Source organism: Gossypium hirsutum, chromosome D12 (assembly GCF_007990345.1).
Source record: "Gossypium hirsutum isolate 1008001.06 chromosome D12, Gossypium_hirsutum_v2.1, whole genome shotgun sequence".
Lineage (NCBI taxonomy): Eukaryota > Viridiplantae > Streptophyta > Magnoliopsida > Malvales > Malvaceae > Gossypium > Gossypium hirsutum.
The window spans coordinates 42,243,244-42,263,565 of NC_053448.1; the positions used below are offsets into that span (position 1 = coordinate 42,243,244).

General features: G+C 33.5%; 1 protein-coding gene across 34 annotated transcripts; it reads right to left on the bottom strand.

The window, feature by feature from the left end:
- Positions 1-9,222: 9,222 nt before the first annotated feature.
- On the bottom strand, positions 9,223-16,195 carry LOC107923114 (protein LATE ELONGATED HYPOCOTYL). Of its 34 annotated transcripts, none has more exons than XM_041106770.1 (12): positions 15,701-16,065; positions 15,550-15,622; positions 14,983-15,438; positions 14,779-14,890; positions 14,494-14,598; positions 12,570-12,613; positions 11,508-11,729; positions 11,220-11,408; positions 10,928-11,135; positions 10,803-10,855; positions 9,969-10,685; positions 9,223-9,872 (listed from the first exon to the last, which is right to left on the bottom strand). In XM_041106770.1, the coding sequence occupies exons 3-12, from the start codon at positions 15,019-15,021 to the stop codon at positions 9,453-9,455; spliced, it is 2,109 nt and encodes a 702-aa protein (XP_040962704.1). In that variant the 5' UTR covers positions 15,022-15,438; positions 15,550-15,622; positions 15,701-16,065; the 3' UTR covers positions 9,223-9,452. The 34 variants fall into 34 exon arrangements, with proteins under 34 accessions (XP_040962704.1, XP_040962710.1, XP_040962711.1 ...); XM_041106776.1 differs by lacking the exon at positions 12,570-12,613 and having other exon boundaries at positions 14,537-14,598; positions 14,983-15,145; positions 15,413-15,438; positions 15,701-16,019; XM_041106777.1 differs by lacking the exon at positions 12,570-12,613 and having other exon boundaries at positions 14,537-14,598; positions 14,983-15,165; positions 15,413-15,438; positions 15,701-16,019.
- Positions 16,196-20,322: the final 4,127 nt, after the last annotated feature.

Here is a 20,322-nt window from a genome sequence, read left to right on the forward strand (position 1 = left end):
TAAAGTATAAATCGACTTGAACTCGAAACTCGAATAATTCAAATAACTCGATTCGATTAACTCAAAATTCATTTTTTTTAATTTTTTCGAATCAAATCGAATTTTGTTCACCCCTAATTAAAATGTACATGATCTAAAGCAAATTTGGCTTTGCGATCCTTACAAAGAAACATCCCTTTTCAGTAGACACCATAAGTACTATTGTAATACCCAAAATTTCCAATACAGTACCACCAGAAATGTACAAGTATAATTATCAAGTAAATAGGTTGAGATTACTAGAATAAATTATGTTGGAGATGAATTAGATATTTGAAGAGAAAGTATGGATAATGAAATTTAATAAGGACTAAATTGAAAATTTTAAATATTAAAAATATAAATTTATCATATAAAAAAATTATGTGTGGTTGAATAAAATAACTTTTTATGAATGTGGCGTTGAAATTTATTGATACCTGGAAAACCGAGCTGTAGGTTAAATTGAATAAAATGAAAAGTTTAAAGATTAAAATGTAAGTTTATTAATTTGTGGAAAAGGGATTTAATTTGCAATTTTACCATAGTTAGATATTTTGACAACTGTATGCTAGGAGCCCATGCTTGGTGAAAAGACTGTCGATTAGATGAAGTTTGATTGGTTGGTAAAATGGCTGGATAAAATAAAATTAAGGTAAAGTTAGAAATAAGTATGAGTAATTTTATTATGTTATTTTAGTTTTTTTTGGTGACATTAAAACATTGCCTAACTAATTACATAGAAATATGCTCAAAAGAAGAAGAAAAAATACTCTCTGTCTTGTTAATTTCTAGAGAAGCTAGAACAGTCGTAGGAGGGAGATTAAAAGTCTGCAAATCTTCTTTTTTCGACCAAAGCTAATTTGGCTAAATAATTTACAGCATGATTTTACTCTGTAGGATGTAGCGTAAGAGTTATTGGTTTTATTGTGACAAAATACTTTGAATTCGTCTAATCAAGGTTGAGTTTGATGTGGTGATATACTTCTTTGAATGGCTTTAACAATTTCCAAATTGTCTGATTGGATTATTTCTCTGTTATGGCCTCTACATTAGATAAGCTTGAGGCCCTCTAAAATGTCTCAAAATTCTGCATAAAAAATCGAACACTTCCCTAAATATCGGTTATACTTAAAGACTCAATCTCCATTCTCATCATGCACTACTCCCCAAAGGCTGCATTTTCTGAATTCAATTGCACCCCATCGTCGGTATTGATGAGGATCCGAAATAGTATATTACAAGGTAAAGTCAGAAATAAGTATTAGTAATGTTATTATGTTATTTTAATTTTAATTTAATAGTAAGTGTAAAATGAAAGTGAAAGTGAAAGATAAATTTTAAGAAGATTTAAGAATTATTACTTCAATTTGGATCACAACACTCTTCAAGCTGCAAGTTTAAGCTCTTTGATATATAAATTTTGGACCTGTAAAAAATGTGATACAACTACACTGCACTTTGTGTACTCTTTGTAGTAAATGAGAGGGTATTCATGTTTTGGACATGTTAGAGCACCGAGTGTCAAAGCAATTACACAACGAGGACATGCATATGTTTCTTATATTCAATACATGTATAAGCAAGGGCATTAGACTCGTAACCACATTTTTCACATCTAAAAATTTTGCCCGGGTAAGCATGAGAGGTTTTCCAAATTTATGATGCCCAACCTGTTTCAATCTAGGTAACACAACACAAGCTTTATGAAGAAATAAATCACATTGCAGACACTAATAAAATGAATCCAAGAGATGCAACATGCACCATCACAACTTTTATCTTACTCTGTGATTGTTTCACTATCCGGTGCAATAGCAATCCTTTGTTACGAAATGACCAACCATGCTAACTGCGAACTACGAGCTCACTAAAAGATACGAGCTCACCTACAAACTGTGAGCTCACCAAAACAGCTCACCAAGAACTACGAGTTGACCAAAATATACGAGCTCATCAAATGTGCAAGCTCACCAAAGCATGAGAGCGAGCTCACCAAGCATGAGAGCGAGCTCACCAAGCATGAGAGCTTACCTGCGAACTCTTCACTTTGTAAGTTGCCAACTTGCCAACTTGCACTAAAACTATGATAAATTTTGATTAAACATTTTAGCAGGCGATTGGACAGAAACTAGCAAATAAAAAAGAAAGTTATATGAATCTAATCACTGAATTAAACCAAGTTGTAATATTTTATTACTATTTTTTAGCTTATTTAAGCATGATTTTTCTTGTAAACTATGCATCAGTTTTTTAATGAAACAGTTTTTTAACGAAACAATTCACCAAAAATTAACTTCTTCATTTTTTATCTTTTGCTTCTGTTTCAAACTCTCCTTCAAAAATCCAACATCCTCATACCAATTCAAAGAGAGCACTTCACAGTCAATCCCTTCCGTTGCATCACCAAGTGTCAACATGGCATAGACACCGTATTTTTTAGATTCCCTTTCCCTAGCAGTCCATACATCCCAAGTCCAGCCTTTATCGAGGAGTCGGCGGCTGATTCCCTCATCGGAATCCACCATGCAAGCAGCATCCATCATGGTGCGAAATACACTCAAGCAACGCCGATGATTGTGTTCAGGATGTTGACGGTCTATGTGCCCAATTTTAGGGTTCACGCGCATGTTACATACAAAATTTAAGGGTATTTTTTAAAAAAGAATTAATTATTATAAATTTTTAATTAATGTATAGACTATCAGTATACCCCAATTGTATTATAATTATGCGAGTTTTGCTAGTAGAGAGATCATAATTGTAATTGAATTAAATGAAGTAATAGAGAGAGCATTGATGTAATTCAATTGACATATGTAGAAAAATTTGTATACTGTATGCGGTTTATTCCCAAAAATCACTCAATATGCTCATTATCGTAACATATCAAGTGAGCACTTGTACTATTATAACCTTCACCCTAACATTGATTATACTTTTTGCAATGGCCTCCCTCTCATTTTAATCTATCTCTGCTCAAATTCGAGTTGATTGAGATTGACCTTTTCATATACTACGACATTGAGGATTTTGGATTTTGATAAACTATATATATTATTGAATTTTTTGCTTCCAATTCCTGGTTTAGGAGCAAAAGAAACAATGTATCGTATACCCTCGCATATGATCAAACACGTTTGCAACATAGCCTAAGACATTAAGATGAACCTTTTGGCATGCTACATAAACGCGCAAACATGGGTATCTATCCGCTTGAAAATGCCCACAGTCACAATGTTGCGCTAGAAACTCGATCTTATGGTTACTAGGTGGTACCCTCCCACCAAGGGTCTACTTTCCTCAACCCGAAATGTGAGATGCTCACTGGAGTAAATGTAGACGTGATGACCATTTGCGGCATGTTCATTAGCATTTAGTCTGACCTGAACATCCTTAATGAAGGTGTGTTTGCCACCAAGAGCCTCAGCAATTTCCTCTCTCATTCAAACCAAAAGTTCATTGAATCGATAGTAGCTAGCTTCGACTATGACTAAGACTGGAAAATAACGTATGGACTTCAAAACTCCATTTGCGTACTTGAAAAGGTTGGTTGTCATATGCCTCCAATTCGGCCTTTGTCGTACACCTACGCCCACTGGTCCAGTCGAAGGCTTTAGATAAACTCTCTCGTTTTGCTATCCACAACCTTGGTAAGGTTCACCCTCTGATGGAATTTGAGGTGAACCAGCTCATAACCTATTCAACGTTATGTGAACTTTAGGGTTAGTAGAAGAAGGTTGAACGTAAATGATACGAGTCACAAAAGCCCAAATTCTTGAAGGCGAGGCCCAATAAGCAAATTCCCAGCCCAATCAAGAAATCCATCCATACTTAGTTGAAAATCAGGCCAAATTGTCAAAGTGGCCCAAGTTGTAAAGTTTTATTTTTATTTATTTATTTATTTATTTTATTTAGTTTAAATTTTTATATTCAGTCCAAGAGTCCCAAATAAAAGACCCTTGGCCGAATTTCCATATTAAAATAATTAGGAGTTTTTTTTAGTTTTAGTTTTAGTGTTCTAATTAAATTAGGAAAACATTTGAAAGGCCTATTTATATGGCTTGGCCAGCCACCCTACATTACATTACAATTACATTGAAAATTTCAGATTTGATTTGAGTGAAAATTCTCTTTGAGTTCTTCAAGGATTTTCTCTTGAGTTTTCTTTAGAAGTTGTTTTAACAATCTTTTTGATTGTGGGAGCCATCTTCAACCTTCTTCTTGCCATTGATATTCTTTGGAGGGGAGATTAGAGCCGTTTGAAGGGAGTTGTGAGATCTTTCGAGATTTTAAGGCTTCTTAGGACTTATCTTTTAATTTCTTACTGTCAATTCTTTCTTTATTTCTACTTGTGCTGAATCATTATCTAATCTATTTTCTGTTCTTATTGTGTTTTCAGCCTTTTTCTATCTTAAGGAATCAGCCCAAAAATCCCCAATTTCTAGGGTTTTTCCATACTCTTTTTGGGTGAAATTAGATTGTCGAAATTTGGGGAAAACTATCTTGGTGTTCAATTGGGCAGAATCACAATCTCCTTGAGGGTTTCAAGAACCCTAACACTTATTTCTATTCTCAATTTGATTCTTTGCTGATTTGGGGATTTTATTTCAGATCTGAAAATTCAAAAAAATCTAATCTTTTAATTTTCTGTTTCGTTTCAGATCTAATTGTTTAGGGTTTTCGTAGGAGTTTCCCGTGACTTGGCAACTCGATCTTGGTCCGCGCGCAACCCCGTATCATTTGGTATCAGATTTTGGGCGTTTTGGGTGTTCTTGGTTGATTTCTAAACTGATCTCTATTTTTTAAATTACAAACAGCAGTTTTACCCAGAAAAATTTTCGAAAAAAATTCATTTGAGTGGGTAAACGTTTTCTGATTGATCTGAAATTTTATATACATATTTTTGGCACTGTTATTGAATATACAAAAATATTTCCCGCAAAAAAATAAGTCGAAAAAGTCAAAAAATTGAAAAAAGACGAAATCCAATAAAAAATTAAAAAAATATTCAGCGGGTTGAATTTGGTGCCCAAATTTTCCAGATCAAAAATTAAATATATAAGGACACTCCAGATTTAATTTCGTGATTTTTGGAGATCGGGAACACCTCGAACGAAGTTGTCAAGTTACTCCGCAGTTTTTCGGGTTTTCTGTTTTCAGCAATTTTTATTGATTCTTAGCTGTAGGTTTTCATTTGTTTACCTTTATTCTTCCTTTACGTTATCTAACACCTTCTTGTTTCTTGTGTTAGTAGGATTTAAACGTGTGCACAACTTCTTCCTCGGTGCAACACGAATCAATTGGTGTCTCGTCAGTTTTTGGCATCCTAGTGCAAATTAGGATTCTTTGGTAGTTTGGTTCACACTCTCTAATTGGTTGATATAAACTCTGATAAAGAACTCACAAGATTGAATTCGACCTCATTGAGAATTTGAATTTTCTTTTTGAGTGATTAATGGTGAGGTTTGCTAACTTTTATTTTTGAGTGTTGAGTGTTTATTTTTTACAGGTTTTGAAGATGTCTAAAGGTGATAATAATGATGCACTTATGAAAGTCCAACAACAGTTAGATGGACATACTGCTGCAATCACACAAATAAATGCTACACTTCAAGCATTGAATACTACTTTGAATGAGGTACGAGTGAATCAAAAACATCAATATCGAGATCCAATTAAGGAAGATAGGGATAACCAACCCCAAAGGCGCGGCCCTCGACGTGTCACTAGAATGGATGATGATTTTCATGATCGTGGACAATCATCTTTGGCAAAACCAAGGAGCGAGCAGCAACGAGAACATCTCTTTCATACTCGCTGCCATGTACAAGGTAAGCTTTGTAGAGTTATTATTGATGGTGAAAGTTGCTCGAACATAGCCAGCACGACGATGGTGGAAAAGCTTTGCTTAACCACTACCAAGCATCCACAACCTTATCAACTACAAGGGCTTAGCAACGAAGGCCAATTTAGGGTCACTCAACAAGTGCGCATTGCCTTTTCTATCGGTAAGTATCAAGACGAAGTTGTGTGCGACGTAATGCCTATTCAAGCCTGCCATTTGTTGCTAGGAGAACCGTGGCAACTGGATCGAAAAGTCACTCACGATGGTCGTACCAATAGGTATTCTTTCAAGCATCAAGGAAAGAAACTCACCTTAGTGCCGCTCACTCTGGAACAAGTCCATGAGGACCAAATCAAACTGAAAAATTCTGTTAAAACAAGTGAGAAAAAAGAAAAAGAGAATGAAAAAGAGCAAAAAGAGATTGAGAGTGAAAAGGAATGTGAAACAGAAAAGAAAATTGAAAAAGAAGTTGAAGAAAGAAGAGAAAATGAGTTAGAAAAAGAAACAAAAGAAAAAGACGATGAAAGGCTAGTGAGGAATGTTTCCACTAACCAAGATATGAATTTTTCTTGTGTTGCTACTTTTCAGGTTCCCGAAAGATCGAAAGATAACTTTCAACTTCAATACCTCTCAAATGAAAGACGCTTTCATACGATCAACTTAGGCAAAGATGAAATCACACTACATGATCCCGAAGGTAAGCGAGGTAAGGAAATTTTAGAAACCGAGTCCAGTGCAGATTTGAAAATTATTAATAAAACTTTTGGTGACTTAGTTCTTAAAAGATCCCCTCATTTTGATCCGATTAATTGTTACTCTTCGATTGTGGTTGATAAAGTCATTACAAAAAGAAGCGTGATTTGTTATTCTCTTGATTTACCTTGTGTAAAATCCTCGAATTTGTCCAAATCTGTTTTGGAGAATAAGGTAACGAAATTTTCCAAATTTGTTTTCAATTTATATTCGTGCCTTAAACAGTTTATGTGGTTGTACATGAAGTTTGAGTTCCATTTGACAAAGGTTAACTCAACAACGGAGATTCGACTACACTATGCCCCCGATGAGCGAAGGTTTGTTTTAAATGAAAAAGGTAAAATCGACCCTTATTCTTCTGCTTATCGAGGTAAGATGCTTGAAACCTTTGAAACACTTTTGTACTCCTCGGATAGTGATAAAGATCGTGTTGATGAACACTTAGATCGAAACGTGCTTGACTGTCCTATTTTATTTATTGATGATCTATCTGTTTTGATGGTTGATAAAAAGATTCTTGTTTTTGATAATGCATGTGTGAGTGAATCTATAGACCGTCGATTAATGAATGGTATGATTATGCAACTCTGTGAACCATGTGAATCTTTTCAAATACCCACTTGTGACGATTATGTTTACCATTTGATTTATTACTCGCAATTTATTCATGGTTTGTGGGAACAATGTGAGACGACTGAATGCCTTAAAACATGTCCATCTTTGTTTCAAATATTTGACGAGGCAGTGGTGAGTAAATTAGATTGTTTGCATGGTAATCTGAATCTGTCCATTCACATGCGTTATACCTGTTCTATTATGCTTATGATTGGACTACAAGCTTATTTCCGTTGCTATTTACTATCTCATGGCTATTCTTCTCAGTGGACTCAATTGCCATTAGTCCCGTTCGATAGAGGAAAGTCGAGTTCATTTAATTTTTCAGATTCGAGGACGAATCTTTTTGAGGAAGGGGGGAATGATACGAGTCACAAAAGCCCAAATTCTTGAAGGCGAGGCCCAATAAGCAAATTCCCAGCCCAATCAAGAAATCCATCCATACTTAGTTGAAAATCAGGCCAAATTGTCAAAGTGGCCCAAGTTGTAAAGTTTTATTTTTATTTATTTATTTATTTATTTTATTTAGTTTAAATTTTTATATTCAGTCCAAGAGTCCCAAATAAAAGACCCTTGGCCGAATTTCCATATTAAAATAATTAGGAGTTTTTTTTAGTTTTAGTTTTAGTGTTCTAATTAAATTAGGAAAACATTTGAAAGGCCTATTTATATGGCTTGGCCAGCCACCCTACATTACATTACAATTACATTGAAAATTTCAGATTTGATTTGAGTGAAAATTCTCTTTGAGTTCTTCAAGGATTTTCTCTTGAGTTTTCTTTAGAAGTTGTTTTAACAATCTTTTTGATTGTGGGAGCCATCTTCAACCTTCTTCTTGCCATTGATATTCTTTGGAGGGGAGATTAGAGCCGTTTGAAGGGAGTTGTGAGATCTTTCGAGATTTTAAGGCTTCTTAGGACTTATCTTTTAATTTCTTACTGTCAATTCTTTCTTTATTTCTACTTGTGCTGAATCATTATCTAATCTATTTTCTGTTCTTATTGTGTTTTCAGCCTTTTTCTATCTTAAGGAATCAGCCCAAAAATCCCCAATTTCTAGGGTTTTTCCATACTCTTTTTGGGTGAAATTAGATTGTCGAAATTTGGGGAAAACTATCTTGGTGTTCAATTGGGCAGAATCACAATCTCCTTGAGGGTTTCAAGAACCCTAACACTTATTTCTATTCTCAATTTGATTCTTTGCTGATTTGGGGATTTTATTTCAGATCTGAAAATTCAAAAAAATCTAATCTTTTAATTTTCTGTTTCGTTTCAGATCTAATTGTTTAGGGTTTTCGTAGGAGTTTCCCGTGACTTGGCAACTCGATCTTGGTCCGCGCGCAACCCCGTATCAGTAAACCATAATCTGAAATTTATGGATGTCAATCGGTACATACTTGCATTTACAACTTGTTGGCACTATTCCTTAGCATGTGTGGCATGGTAGATATTCTTAACGACATGGTGAATGTAGAAGACATGGACTCACGGTTCATTCCAACCATTCTATTGGTTCCGTACCACTATCGCTAGTCCTACTGCTTGATCAGATATGAAACACTATCCATCCATGTCTCGAGTGACATATAATCACATCGGTAGCACTGATTCAACATCTTCTATGCTAAGTTGTGTAGCAGTCAAAGCCATCCAAGCTACTTTCCAATGAAATCGTAACGAGATTTCAATGCACAAAATCTAATAAATAAAGGCATTTTGTTTTTTATTTTCATTTTCATTATCATTAAAAGCAACAACAAAGGTATAAAAGCATTGTTTTGTTTTCCATTTCCATTTCCATTTTCATTAAAAACGGCAACAAAAACACATGTTTTTGTCTTCAAAAACTTTAGATAATCAAAATACTATAATTTTGCTTGTTTCCATTGTTATGGGAAACATTTTTTCGTTTTTCCTTTTCATTGCATAGTTCACTAAGCAAAAAGGTAGAAGAACAATAATGAAGACAAAGGCATTTAGATTCAGTACTTACTTTAATGCTTCTATCTCAGAGGAGTTTTTAATTCATAAAAGTCTATGAAAACGATTAAGTCAATGTAGATATTAGATAGTACAACACCACCTACACGAAAGGGTCTCGTAATGCTCGTCTTTAAGATCAACATATGAAAAGGAAATAAGATATGGGGAAAAAAAATTAGGGATTGCATGCAACAAACAAACATCGCATTTGTTAATTGCATGCAATAGCGTAAAAGTCAAGTCGAAGCTTCCCCTTCTAAGCGTACCCTCTTGGGACCTCTCTCTTCACCTTGACTGCCAGTGTTCATCACTCTATTTTCCTTGGCTTCCACAGAACACCTTTTGTAAGGTTTAAATCCAGTTCGGCTGGCCTTAAGTTTCGCATGTCCTAGTCCAATCCTCAGCAGGCCGTCTTCTGCATTCTTCTTCTCATCTTTTGATAATGCATTTTTCTCTACTTCTTGACTGTCGGAACGAGAATCTAACATCTTTCTATTAAGGTCTAATGTTGATGTCTCTCTGTCTTTCTCGACTGGATTTTGCTTGTCTGCACCTACATTTTCCTTTTGCTGCCCCTTGTTCTTTCCATCATGTGGAGGAGAGAAGCTTTGTGGAAGTACCTCTCTGGAGAAGAGGGCTTGAAAAGCCAGTCGTCCCTGAATAAGTAGTGAAGCCGTATAGCGATCAATGTACAATACAATTAGAATAATAATCAAGTTAAGATATATAGGAAAATTGACACATCGACTCACCTCTTCAGATACCTCCTTCCAAGAATCACTAAGGTTACTGCTGCTTCTACTACGACGGTTACATTCAACTTGTGGATGATTTGGATCAGCTCCTTTTGGATCTTCCTTGTCTTTTTCAAGTTTTTCTAACATGTCTGTCTCTACCTCACTACTTGAATTGGAACCACATGAGGACCGGTCAACTTGTTTTCTGTTCTTCATTTTATCTACATCCTGAGGCTCAATCACTTCAGCAGCCTTCTCATCATCAGTAGCTTTCACTTCAGTATTCGCTTTCGCATCTACTCTCTCTTCACAGTCTGATGATGATGAAGTAGGTGATTTAGATGCTGAATGCTGACCTTGCAAAGCTTCAGAGTATTCGGGGTCTAGTCGCTCATCCTGAGTAGTTAGGGCTAGATCAGTTTTATCTTTTTGTTCCATATTTGCAGCTGGAGTTTGACCATTCTCCATTGGTGGAACTGCAGCAGTGGATGCAGGAGCACAGGTAAAGCCTGTGTGCAGAGGAGCACATACAGGAAGCAGTCCATGGGCGGTCCACCATGCAGTGGCAGCTGCTACTGTTGCAGCAGCAATTGCGGCCATAATAGGAGCAGAGTTTGTTTGTGTAGATGGGAAACCTCTTAGTTCATTTGTGGGAGAATCGCCAGAACTTTCAACATTTGCATATGGCCAAAATGTAGCTGCAAAACTTGCTGCAGCATGAGCAGCTGGATTCTGTAACAAAGTAGATACAATGAGATTGGAAAAAGTGGAGGAGACATGTAGAAATGATCGATACTCCTCTTGATCGGGCCGAAGATGTATAAAGGGAATATGAAAAGGTGGCAATGCCTGATGAGTAGATTTTGGTGCATTATTCTGATGTTCAGTAGTTGCCGATGCAGCTGGATTTGCAAACAGGTTAGGTCCATGAACATCGCCCATAGGGTGAAATACGGAATCTTGAAATGACATACCCAGGGAAGGATTTTGAACACATGTTCTAAGGCTTCCATCTAGGACATGCACAGCAACATGCCGAGGATAATTTTGAGCAGCTTGCATCTCATCTGCACAAAAAGCACCATCCAAATCATCTTTTCTCTGGCCTTGAGCTGATTTCTCATATGAAGTGCAAGACTTCTCCAAGTTTGAAGCCTTACTTGTACCATTATCATGAAATATCTGTTGGACATTAAGTTTATAAGGTTCACAAATTTCTTTAAGTTCAAGAATAACATAGAATTCATGTTTTTCATGATTTACTACCTCTTTTGGCAAAGGTACAAACTCCCTGAATGTACAAGAGCTTTTGAGTGCTGCTGACATTGGTATAAAATTCTTATTCATGGAAGACGCAGAGGAGCAGTTTTGTTCGTGGAGAAGGGTAAAAACCTCAGAGCAACTCTCGTCTTGATTTTCTTTCAGATTTGTAGCCTTTTCATCTCCAGTAGGTCTCTGACAAACACAATATATTTGAAGCTTACGTTAAAAAGAAGAAAAGAAAAAGAACATAATTAAGAGCATGAATAAAGTAGTTGAGGAGGAGAAAGAAACCTCTGGAAGTGGTTCTTTCTCCAAGTCCAACATTTGCTTGCAACGCAAAGAAGATAATGGCATTTCAGATTTTCCATCCTTAGCTCCCTCTTGTACTGTAGTAGCAGCACTGGTTTTTCGAGGATAAGGATTGCTTGGTTTTCTTTTAGGGCGTGGAGGTGGAATCTCTATGTCAAGAGCTTGACCTATTGGTACACCTTTAGCAAGTGCCTCCTTCTCCAACTGAGAATGGATTATTGTCAGTAGCATCAATAAAATGAAAATACATAAGAGAAATCTTACGAGTTTTTGGAGGCACCAATGAAGCATCAATATAATATTAACAACGTGCAACACTAAAATTAATGTTAGGAATGACGTAACTAAATGCAACATGATCATATCTAACCAGTATAATTCCAAATCTTATCAGGAAACAAGAAGTCCAAGTATATAATTGCTCTACAATCTACAAATATCTCACACAGGAGGTTCATACAAAATTTTATACTCCTGTTGTCAATTAATATGGCCTGTTTTATAACATTAGATTAGATTAGATTCTTCTTTTATCCTTTCATCCCATCACATGTCTGCTCAAGACTCGTCAGCAATATAATACTTGAATGTAGCAGACATAAACACAGCCCACAGTTGAACATATACATAGACAAAGATTGACTAAATAAAAAAAGGGGGCTGGTTTAGCCGAGCAGTCAGTTCTGCTCGGCTAAACCAACCCCCATTTTACTAGGAGAAGAGAGGATTAGCTGTATTTAGATGAAAAGAAAATTACCAGTGGTTTCTTAAGAAACACAGTTTAGGTACTGCATAAATAAGATTAATCAAACCATCCATGATGTTCATTGTCATGTAAAATTGAGATCATTAAAGGTTAGGATTTCAGACTGAAGAAAGTATTTCATAAAGCTTTAACCATAATATTCTTGAACAACCTTCATCTGCTTACTGTCCTGATAAGATTCATCACTCACGAGCTAATCGAGATAAAAATGTTATGCATGAATTTGTTTGCGACATCAGAAATATGAAAAGGAAAAAAAGAAGGAAGTAATGCATTACCATGTACCTAACTTTAACATAATTGGCAGGTGACTGCCGATAACCTGCAGGAAATAAGTCTTTAAGAGAAGAATCCAGTAAAATCTTACTTTTACTGAAGATGTATACTTAAGGAGGATAATCGCTTAAGACAGACCTATAGGATGCATACCTCAAATCTAACATCATAATTAGTAGCTACAAGGCACATCTAACAGACATGCTGCTGTGAGCTTGGCTGCAAAACTTAAGGTACTATGGGGAAGATTGATCCCAGTATGATCACCTAGAAGGTATAATATAGTTTCAATTAGGACTTATCTTTCTGATTAAAAGAAAAATATGCAGATCAGAATTTTATGTTCCACATTACCAGGAAAGGATATTAGTAGTATCATAAATGATAACATCTATATAGAAGGTATGATCCTTAAGCATAAATGAGTACCTATCTTGCATTTCAAGCTCTCCCAATTCCCAGAAATGGAAGAAAGAAAAATAAAATTCATTTTTTAGATCTAACGAGTATCTGGCTCACACCAGCAATATGGCTAATGTTTAAAGAGATTTCTCATCAGTAATCTAAAGTTCTAAACACATCAACAAAGTCTAGAATTCAACAAATTCGTGTCATCCCTGCTAGTACTACTACTCATCATATCCACTCTAATGTTAGATAAGATCATTTGGTATTATGAGATCAACATCTTCAACAGCCATAAACTAAGTAGATATAAGCCCTAAACTTCCACCACATAAAGGAGATTATAAGCCCTAAACTTCCACCACATAAAGGAGATAATAAAAAGTAGGTAATAAAATGCAAAAAAGATATAAGCCCTTGAAATATTGTCTTGAAAGGATGTGAAACTTGCCACTATAAAAGCTTTTAACAAAAAAATGATCCTAAAATCAAAAGCTAGAAGCTATCAAATTTACTCTAACTGCAGATTCCTTGTCAACCTTGGATGCTGATGAATTGAACTATTAGCAACCTTGAGATACTCTACACATTAAGGATACAGTAAGCGGTAATCCTAACTTGCAATGACTAGCATACTGCCCATGGATGCTGAAGATTTTGGTTTAAACCAGAACCAAAATCTAGCCATATAATATAGCAACGAAGAACATGATAGGTGGGCTCACCCCAAATTCACTTCCTAGTTCTATACCTCATAATGGTGTATTTTTACTTTGTATACAAACTCACTTCTTAGTTCTTACTATACGTCATAATGGTGTGTTTTCACTCTCTATACAAATTTAGACTACATGTATCTACATGACCCTTTTATCCGAAGAAACCAAATATATTAACTTTCAAAACCTCTGCTGTGGTAGGTTAAGTACTAAATTGCTTCAGCAAGTTCAAAAGTGACCAGACAAGAGGATGCCTTGCACATAAAAGGTTAGTGAAAGGCATATTAGAAAGAAACCTTTTATGACAACTTAAAAAACCAAAAATGCCCTTTTTTATTTCGGACTCCAAGGATGATAAACCATCTTGCGCAGCCAATTTCATACAGAGACCAAATAAATAGAATTCAAATAGCTTACATCTCCAAAATCAAATTTGTAGAGAAGATAAAAGGCTATCACCCTAAATATGGTTTAAATATTTAGCAGCTCAGATTCTCATGTAACTCAAGTTGCTGCCTTTTCTATATATATTAATAAACAAACTCCAGTGTACTTCTTTACATAATTGGTTATAATTTTGATCGGTGATATATGATTGATGTTTTTGACACAGAAAGCTATACATTCGCTTCATATATTTTCTTTGTTGTTTTAAATCTAACAAATTTGTTTATACAAGAGAGAAAATGAAGTAATAGAATAATCAGTAAGATTTCCCAACTGTTCAAGATAGTACAGTTGACGATTCGATATTTCATATATCTCAAGCAGAAACAAGAATTAAGCAGCAGAAAAAAAATACATTGAACATAGGCATAAGCATAAACAAGAAGGCACCAAATGACCTTTGAAAAGAACTTTTGAGCATGACTCCTGATCTGCACAGCCGTCTTTGTTCCTATATATTCTGCAAATCACCATGTAAAAACAAAATGGATAGAAAATTACAACAATAAATAACAAAACTATTCATTTGTTGGTCCTAACAAACATATCCTACGTATCTTAGCCTCAATCCACAAAAACACTAACTCTAAAATGATAGCAGCAAAATCTAAACTAAGAGGGAAAAAGCAAGTGAAAAAACCTTCAATGCGTTGCCAAGCTCGTCCATAGAGCTTCAAGGCCTCTAGGAACCTATTATGCTCTTCCTCGGTCCATCTTTCACGTTGTTTCGTAATAGTATAAGGCTTCCTAGTCTATCATTTAACATACAAAATTCAATGGTCCAAATTATAACAAACAGAAACCCCCATTTTTTTACAAAGCTTCATTTAAGAGAAGAGTTTACCTTAATTACAAGTTCTTCACCAGAGGAGTATGTGTCCATTGAAACAGCGTCACCGCTGCTTCAAATGCTCTCTAGCAAGCAAAGAGTATATCACAAACCTCCTTTCATTTCTTCCAACATCCAGTACGACAAATAGTAATGCCGTTTTTGAGCTCCACAAAACCTGATGAATGCTATTTAATACTGCAAAAAGAAAAAACACAAAAGAACAACAACAACAAATCGATGGAGATCCGTCTCTGTTTCTATTTTTATTCCAATTAAATTAATATTAATTTCTCATCATTTAATAAAAATATTTACTTGATAAAAATTTGGGGTGAATGCTAAATCTCTGGAAAAATTAAAATAAAATAAATAAAAATTAAGTATCCACCGTAACAAAGAGAAGAGACGGCTTCTTCCAAAGAACTTAAAAGAAAATTCTCACCAAAACGAACCCGTAGACGCCAAAACCTTTAATAGAAAATGATACGAAAAAAAAAGAAACTTTAATTAGTTATCAACAACACACTTCCACTGTTCCACATCCAATCTATCTATTAACAGCCAATAATAGTTCTTTACCTCCTTTTTGGTTGCCGAGAGAAAAAACAAAAGGATTCAAATTCAATCACTTTTCTTTCGTTTCTCTACTCAGCTGCATATAAAGAACACAACTTCCAAACTCAGCTTAGCAAAGCCTTTAAGGAAAGCCCTAGAAATGAAGTGTAAATACCTTAAAGAGATAACCATGGAAGATGACAACAATGGAAGCAACGATCACGTATCAAAAATGGGTTCACCGGAAACCAGCCGGAGAGCTCATGTTTCCGGCAATGACAAGATCGGAATCAACAGAATTGGAAAAAGAAAAATTGTCTTTTTTGGGAGAAAAGAACTTGAATAAACCCAAAAAAAAAAGTGAAAGCAAGCTTATTTTCTGGTGATCAACTGAAAAAACACCAGAAACTACAGTATGGGGAAGAAACAAAAGGAGAAATCTCAGCCACTACAATTTCAAGAGGATTTATTTTTTGGAAAATTACAAAAATTGGGCAGAAATTTATTTGAGGCTATAAAAGAATGAACGGTAAGATACATTAGATGTTGCCAAGTGGCAATAAGTTAGTGGCTGATTCAACTAAAAGCCCACCCTTGCACTTTTTCTCTTATTTTTTTATCTTTTTTTCTTTTTGCCCTTCTTGTTTCCTACCTTCATCTTCAAATATCAGCCACACGCTCCCAATGGTCTTGGTGTTCAATTAGTAAAAGCGCCTTTTGGTATGCCACGTGGTTCCTGCCGTCAACGTTTATGCGATTCGTTGGCGTGGGTAACCGGTACGTGTCGGTTACAGGGGTAGCTTTGGTGTCAAAAGCCACCGGATTTGTGACCATTAGCCACTGTATGCGGTGATGAGATTTTAGGGTTGCAACAAATCTAGGGATATGCTATGCTCCCCGTTTTCTTCTTTCGATTTAGTTGCCAATTTTTTTAGGTTAAAATTTTCCATAAATCCTTGTATTTTTTTTATAGATTTGAAATTTAATTCCTGTAATTTTATTTTTAGGAATTTAGTCATTTTACTTTTCATATTTTTAAATTCAGGTTTTACGGTTAACGTTGTTAAAATTATTTGTTAAATTCAGGTTCATTATAATATCATTTTTTTAGTTAAGTTGCTACCAAGTAAATTTTTTTTATTTCAATATGTATTATAAACCAATTTAACAAAAAAAATTGTAACAATGTTAACAATTAGACTTAAATAAATTTCAAATTTGCGAAGAGTACAGGGACATGACCTATTTTAACCTTTTTTATTAAACTTGTGAGTTACAATTTAATTCCTAAATTTGAATTTCATTAAAGTGTATTGGCATGTCACTCTAATATTAGGTCATATTGTCATTTGAAAATTTTAAAAACTTTATATGATATCTAAAGAATGCAAAAGGTAAAAATTAAAGAAATTCATGTGACGATGTGAAATAATCTCATAATGTTACATCATTATACTTTAACAAGATCTAAGTTAAGAAATTAAATTGAGAAAATCTATCAAAATTAGAGACTAAAGTGGATAAAAAAAATTGAAGGATCAAGATGAAAATTTTATCAAATTTAAGGACTAAATGTTGCTTTATGATTTTTTATCTTTTTAAGATAAGAGTAAACTAGATTCTGAACTTCATTTAAAAAGATGATGTATCATGTTTTGTCATTAATGACTCATTCTAAAACAACGCCCCTATTTATTGTAATGATATATTATTATTCAGTGCCTTGATGTCCTCCGCTAATGGTTGGAGCCTCCAATCGATGGAACTTACATCCTGCTCAAAACTCTTGCATAAAGCTTTCATGTTAGGTGCAGAGATACCAATAGTCAATCCAAACCTCTTTGCCTCAATCATTGCTTCTCTTGTTACGAATAAAATAGCTTGCTTAGTGCTAACAAAGTGCTACAAGAACTTGTAAATTTGATTCCTTGAATATTAAAGATTGTTAGAGACACCCCGAGGCAGATAGTCCCTTTCTTCCGAGCTACCAAAGCAATTCCCGATATGGTACCATGAGGAACATTCGATCTAATTGATTTGCTCTGTTGTACTTGGGAATATCTCTCCGCAGCATTCTTCCATTTCTTGCCCTCAAACACCTGTATCCATAGTCCTTGAAGATTTCAAACTTTGTTGATTACATTTAAGGATTAGCATCATAACCTTTAAAATAGCATTTATTTCTATGAATCCGTATATTTCATAAAATGTATATAATCACTTGATACGTATTATTCATTAATAAAATAAAGAAATTGATGTTGATGCTTTTCCTCCTTAGTATAACATACAAGATAAAACTCCGAATATAACAATTGTTAACTTGAGTCCACTTGAAACCCAAAATCAATCCCAACCAAACTACTCTAACTAAGAAGAGATGATCATAGGATTCCATATGTTAGAATAATTAATGGTTTTGATACAACTTGCAGCTTTTGTGGCTACCTATTTCCTCTTTTAAAGGCAAAACTTTGACATATATTTTTTTATAGAAATAGTTAATTCAAAAGGTTAATAATTAAGATAAAATATCATTTTGATATTTTTAAAATTCTTTTTAATTATTTTAAAAATTAGTTAAAAATTATTAAAATTTTAACCTAATCCTTTAAACCGGAGCTTTTGGGTTTTACCCAATTCTTTGAAACTTAATCCTTTGATGTTTTTCTTATTCTTTTTAATTCACATCTGTAATGCCAGACTGTTGTTTTAGCATATACCAATGATTAAAATATAAAAACAACTCAAAATTAGAACAGTTATTTTTATAATAAAATTATTAAAATATAAAAAAAACTCAATATTGAATCAGTTTTTTTTTTCAATTTAACAGAAATTATAAGAAAAAAAAGCTGGGTTTTAATTAAGAGAACCCAAAACCCCAATCTTTAAATTCTCTGATTTAATCAAACTAGCAAAAGTTGAAAAAAAAACGACAATTAGACTACAAGGGAAAAATCAAAAGAGACAAAAAAATCTTTTCGTTCTTTTAATGATTTTTATAATTTTTAATTATTTTTAAGATTTTTTAAAAGATTTATTGTTAAATTTTTTGAAAAATATCAAAATAATATTTTTAACTATAATTTAATAATTAAATTAATTGTTAATCATTTGAATTAAGTATCATGTCATTCACTTAACGGAAATTAACGGACAAATTATTAAAATATAATATTTAAATAACATTAATAATCATTTCGTACCCTCTAAAAGTTCAATCATTCAATTAAATAAAATCGAATACAATCGTTACACATATTACTTCTACTAGAGCCATTGAATAAACCAAAAACGGTTCTTAATTTGTCTACAAAGTCAACACTCTATCCTATACACTCACATGAATAAAATTCCAATTCGGTCAGCCCCTTAATTATTAGATTTATTCATGTTATGCTAATTATTCAATACCATCCAATTCATGCATTAATTTGCCTTAATTATCCTAAATTAACATAGTTAGCAATTAATCAAGAGGGAAAACAGTTCATTTGAGTACTACTACTTAATAATTTCCATCCAATAATGAAATCTAGCCCTTGATATAATTATACTCAAATCCCTCTTAACTTTTATTACTTTTTAGTTGTCCCCACCAATTCACATTTGAATCCCTCCACTTTAAGCATTTATTTACTAGATAACCCCCACTTCAGTTTTCCTACTATTTTCTCTTAAATTACACCATCTCAATTTACTTATTTCAGCATAAATATTTAAGTTCACTGTTCATCTCGAAATTTACTATTCGGATGTCCGTGGTCTAAATTTTGAGTAGTTTAAATATTATAAATTAAAAAAAATCTGCATAAATTTTGATATTAAATAAATTGATCCTCTAAAAAGATCAAATCGGTTTAATCCCTGACAAGTTTGAAAATAAACACCTAAGACAATTAATCACACTGTAATTATTTTTCACAATATATATAATTTTTTATTAGTACAATAACAAATTTAACCCACGACATTTATATATTCTGTGAATTCAATTTTGATGTAACAAATTTAATCCACAAAATTTTCACATTATCAACATTTATTTAAATTTATTATTATACTAATAAAAATTATATATAATTGACCAAAAAGCATCACTATTATAATCAATTATCATTAGTTGCTTTTTTAAATCTACAAACCCCAATTACTCCAATTTTGAGAGAAATTTAAAACCGACTGGAATCACCAAAAACAAACGTGACTACCAAAAATCCAGAGAAAACATCCACGGTAGATCAACTATATGCTAGGGAATTAATATCAAAAAAGTTATATGGTAGAGAAGATGTCGGTACCATTTGTATTTTTGTCTTCAAAATCTTGAAAAATATTTTTGGGAAATATGTTTTCCTGAACTAAAATAACTTGGAAAATATTTAGTGCATTGGTAATTTTTTAAAATTATTTTTGGAATAAAAAAGTACATGGTGAATGTATTATATACTAACCCAAATAAATTTTAGTTAAAAATGATGATAAACTAATTTTTAATAAAAGTAATATTAAGTCCTAAACAATTAAATACATCAAAAGTAACATTTTTATTGTATATAAAAGCGAAAAAATATATACAAAACATAAATAATATGAAAATATATTATTTAATTTTAAAATTAACAACACTACTTATCAGATATATGTATACATTTGCAAAGCTTCCGAAAACAAAAAACCACAATACAAAAACAAAAACAATGAGTCAAATGATAACTAAACACCAAAGCAAACAGACAAGGCTTGGAAGAAAAAAAAAGAGAGTAAATATACTTTTTGGTTCTCTTCTGAATT

What these genes read in the sequence shown, in the direction of transcription:
- LOC107923114 (XM_041106750.1), bottom strand. Translation starts at nt 15,021, where the DNA reads ATGGACACATACTCCTCTGGTGAAGAACTTGTAATTAAG. An exon ending in GTGAAGAACTTGTAATTAAG is followed by an intron (nt 14,891 to 14,982) that starts GTAAACTCTTCT and finishes GTTAAATGATAG; the next exon opens with ACTAGGAAGCCTTATACTAT. An exon ending in TTGTACCTTTGCCAAAAGAG is followed by an intron (nt 11,136 to 11,219) that starts GTAGTAAATCAT and finishes AATGTCCAACAG; the next exon opens with ATATTTCATGATAATGGTAC.